We start from the raw sequence: 4,390 nt of genomic DNA on the forward strand, positions 1-4,390 counted from the left end.
TTTAAGGGAATAAAATTAGTATTAATTAATTCAAAGGAACAATGACATTTCTGGCTAAACAAAAGGCCAACTGCTCTCAACATCTGAATTTATGTGAGAAACGTTACATCATTGAACCACATAATTGCTAGCTAGCTAATAATAGGGGAGAGCCAATCCCATCATTAATATTAATAAGTTACATAAATAGCAAACAGACATAACTAGTTTCTCATATCTAGATATCCCTCAGTTCTTGAGTGGAAGGAACTCAAAAAACTGGTAATGGCTACCATTAAAATTGTTATTCGAGTTAGCAGCTGCCCCTATTTCGTCCTTGTCACAAAAAATATTTTCATCGTTGTTGTCACTGCTGCTGCGGAGAGGAAACAATTCAAGGGTCTGTGATTCACCATGACCTTCTTCGTCGTCGTCTCCGATGACGTTTACGATATTTTCGTGTTGTTTTTGATCACATGCTGATCTGAAGGGCGCTATAAAGATGTTAAGATGATCTTTGGGTTTGAAAAGTTGTTTTGGCTGATGATCCATTGTTCTTGGTGTTGATGGACAGCTGCTTGTGATTGGATTACTTGTTGCAGTGACAATATTACTACAAATTGTTGAAGTAGAATTGTTATTCATGAGATGGATAGTGTTGGTGTTGTTGGGTGTTGAACAAGACAAATGCATCATCTGCCACGTGGCATTCCTTTCTGCTAATAGGCTCCTTCTTTGTTCACCTTCATCGAATGGTATCCATTTTTCTGCTGCTGCTCTACATGATTCTGCCACACCACCTGCTGCTGCTGCTGCCATTGCCTTTGTTGTTGCTGCAGTTTTCTGCATTAATATTTATTGCGATCTTTCAAAAAGTTTATCACAACTATTCCATGCAACTAGTGAAAAAAGGTAACAACCCTAGTTTGACCATTGTTTATCATAGGCACAGTAAAAAATGTTTACTCCGATATTAATTTGATTAAATTTGGTGATTTGATAGAGCATATACCTATGCTTAAATGGAAAGTCAATTTTCACTGGAGTGGTTCGGCAAACGTCTTTTCGTGATATGACTACAGAGAAACGGATCATGGGTGCCCATATCCATCACTTTTTTAATGAAATCTAAAGCACAAAATCCCATAACCCTATTTCTAGCTGTGTATAACATATAAAGGAAGAATCACAGCTTTTTGAGTAAGCCTTTTATATTTTCCAAGAAATAATGCTTTTTCTTTTTTGCTTAGATTAAATAATCATAAGAACAAAATGACATGCTTAGGGAATTTTAATTGCTTTTTGGTTATGAAAAAGAGAATGGAAGAGTCTAAGGAGAGAGAAGTGAAAAAATAGCTAGGGGAAGGAAGGAAGGAAGGAGGACCTCTGGAATAGTACTGCAGTTTGTTGGGCATGGCCAGTGCTTGGTCTGTTCAATTTCAAAAACTGTCCTATTTGCCCCTGCAATGAGAGGACAAACAAAAAAACAAAAAAGAGTAAAGAAACTTTTACATCTCAATAAGCAACAATCGGAATGGAAGAAAAAGCATATCTTAAAATCCAAACACTGAATGCAACTTTACAATATATGTTAAAATAACAACAAAAATTACTGAGTGGGCATATGGGAAGAAAAAAGGAGAATATTTAGTGTATCATCACACGCTATCAAACAAATTTCTCTCTTTCATGTATCATTCTCATCCCATGTCGTCTTTTGTTAACTTGCATGCTCATGTTCTTCTCAGTAAAACTAGAATAAATTCCTCAAAAAAACAAACCAAAAAATAATTGAAAACATAATATTTCCTCTTCTCAGTTCATGTGATATTGTTTGACTTGACACAAGAAGACACCCTTAAAATTTGTGATCTCAAACACTCGTTGATCGTTTATCTGGATGTAAATCATTTTGGATAAAAGGATATTTTGATGATAAGTTGTTTCTAATTATATAAAGTGACATTATTCATCACATATATTTGGACGGAGAGAGTAGTTTTACTAGTAATTAGCAAAGATTATCATGCGCATAAATATATTTTGGATAAAAAGTTGTGAGTTCGATTAAACTAATTCCTTAAACCAGCATCGTAGCCATGTTTTACTAAAGGAGTTTCAAACTGGATCCCTTTCGACGCAAAATAGTACAAGTAGAAAATCTTTCGATTTACGTATATATATATATATATATATATATAAAAATTGTTGAATCTTCTAAAACAAAAGACGAAATTCATCTATACCTGATTCTTTCCTTTCGGTGTTTTCAGCGTTACAATTACTATGAGACTGATCATCACCACCACCAGCAGCACCATTAGCAGCTGATTCAAGTTGACGACGTCGTTTTTGACGTTCTCTCGCCTTGTGATTTTGAAACCAGTAAAAAACATTCTTCCCTTCAATTTTCCCATAACGTCGAAGTTGTGCAGTGATGTGCTGAATCTGTTCAGCTGAAGGAGTTCTCGTGCCACGACGATATAACTCCTCCAGCGTTTGTAGTTGTTCTGGAGTTGGATTCCAACGTGAGCTCACAACTAATTGTTGCGTATGGAAATCTCTCTTATTTTGCTCACTCATAGCTGCGTCAAAAAATAAAATGAAACTTTGCAGATCAATAATTAAATGTATGGGTAGTCGTTAGATCTGTCGCGAAAATGTGTTTTCGATGTACGAAGTATCAGTGTCACGCATGCAGTAAAGGGAAAGAAAGGCTAAAAAAGAGAAAAGCAGAAAGATATCTCTGAACACTACTCCATGTAAATTAAAAAAAAAAATAAACAAATGTAGCATTATGTTACCAAGTTGATGATGATTAAGTGCAATAAAGTTGTCACCATGAATGCTTCTTAAGCAATTAGTAGGATTAGCAGTAGGATTAGGAGGATGAGGTACTCTTGGCATTAGTGGACGGAGTTTTCTGCCATTGAATGAATCCGGCATGTTAAAATCTCCCCCGTCGTTGTAACCCATCATCCACATTTTTCTTAATCTTTATTTGGAAAACTAAGAAATGGAGGTAATAATCTTTTGAGTAAGATCAAGGCTATCAGTTGTTCAATCAAGGTTAAAAGTAAGAAAAGGCCGGCATGTACGTGATGTTTGGTAGTGGTTAAAAAAAGTAAAAAGAGAGGAGGGAAGGGAAGGGGGAATGAAATGAAATGGGGTGACTTTTAAGGGAGGGGGAGCTGAACACAAGGAATTTGGCAAGATTCAGGAGAAAGAGATGGAACAATAGAGACAGAAAGAAAGAGAGAGAGAAAGAGAGAGAGAGAATTAAGACAGGGAAAGAAGAAGGAAGGGTGTTGGTTTAAATTGAAACAAAAGTCATGAGCAAAACATGAGAGGTTGACTAGCTAGAGCTAGGTTTGATGAAATTTATTTTAAAAGTATCTTAGGTAGTAGTAATAGTATAATAGGATAAAGTAAAGCATGATATATCTCAATTCTCAAGGAGACAAATTAGACAGAGAGAGGGAAAAAGTAGAGGGAATTGAAGAGAAAAGTAAAAGGAGGCTGGTGGAATTGAAGAAGAGAATGAAAGAAACAAAAAGAAAGAAAGAGAAAAGGGGAGGGGGGAATTATATTGAAGGCGTGGAATTCTGGGAGAAGAGTAAGGATGAGAGGTTTTTTATTATCGAAGGATGCGAATAGAAAAGGATGTGACGATGATGAGGGTTATCATAAGCCCTTCATCACATACCCCCCCTTCTCATTTAATTTATTGTTCTTACTTTGTCCTCTCCCTTTCACACTTATTCTCAATCCGAACTGCCTCCCCTTCACCTCTCTCTCTACTTGTTAGCCCCACAGTAGTACCCTTCTTTCTTCATCAACCCCCAAAACATTAATCAACACTCTTTGATCCCAACTCAATTTGGATATATGTGAATAATCCGCCCTTTTCATTCGTGGTATCGATCGAGCCATGCATTAATTCCCGCCCCTTTTCGATCACCCGGTTCATTGGTCTAGCAATGAATCCTCGATGATTACTTTTGTCGATGCCTTAATTTATTCCAAACCACTCGATGCCGCCTAGTGTATGTTTTCTTTTTCCTATGCAACCACGTATACGTGATAATCTTTCAATCCACATCATAAAGTTATCTATTAGACGGTCACGACTTAAAGTATACTATAAACTATGTCACTTCCTTTAATTATTCGCATTAGCATGAATATACCATTAAACAACATGTTTGCTGGTATGATTGAGGCTGATGTTGCACTTCAAATATTAGTTTAATTTAAGTTGAAACCGTTGAAAGTAGACATTAATAAGGAGCAATATAATTAATAGAGTGGTAGGTTAACTTGCAATGAAAATGACTGTTACAGAAACAGAATCTTGTCTCTCGTGTCTACTGATTACCCCTCTATATAGCTATCTTATTCATTTGTGTCC

General features: G+C 36.1%; 1 protein-coding gene across 1 annotated transcript; it reads right to left on the bottom strand.

Annotated features, from left to right (window-relative positions):
* On the bottom strand, nt 1-3,673 carry LOC107853951 (WUSCHEL-related homeobox 1). Its single transcript, XM_016698937.2, has 4 exons — nt 2,784-3,673; nt 2,226-2,564; nt 1,364-1,440; nt 1-822 (listed from the first exon to the last, which is right to left on the bottom strand). Exons 1-4 carry the CDS (start codon nt 2,962-2,964, stop codon nt 229-231), a joined length of 1,191 nt encoding a protein of 396 aa, XP_016554423.2. The 5' UTR covers nt 2,965-3,673; the 3' UTR covers nt 1-228.
* Nucleotides 3,674-4,390: the final 717 nt, after the last annotated feature.

This window comes from Capsicum annuum, chromosome 3 (assembly GCF_002878395.1).
Source record: "Capsicum annuum cultivar UCD-10X-F1 chromosome 3, UCD10Xv1.1, whole genome shotgun sequence".
In the NCBI taxonomy this organism is placed as follows: domain Eukaryota; kingdom Viridiplantae; phylum Streptophyta; class Magnoliopsida; order Solanales; family Solanaceae; genus Capsicum; species Capsicum annuum.

Coding starts and splice junctions, on each gene's coding strand:
- LOC107853951 (XM_016698937.2), bottom strand. CDS start 2,964: ATGTGGATGATGGGTTACAACGACGGGGGAGATTTTAACATGCCGGAT. Junction 1,441..2,225: donor CACCGAAAGGAAAGAATCAG/GTATAGATGAAT, acceptor CTCTCATTGCAG/GGGCAAATAGGACAGTTTTT. Junction 823..1,363: donor ACTGCAGTACTATTCCAGAG/GTCCTCCTTCCT, acceptor ATATTAATGCAG/AAAACTGCAGCAACAACAAA.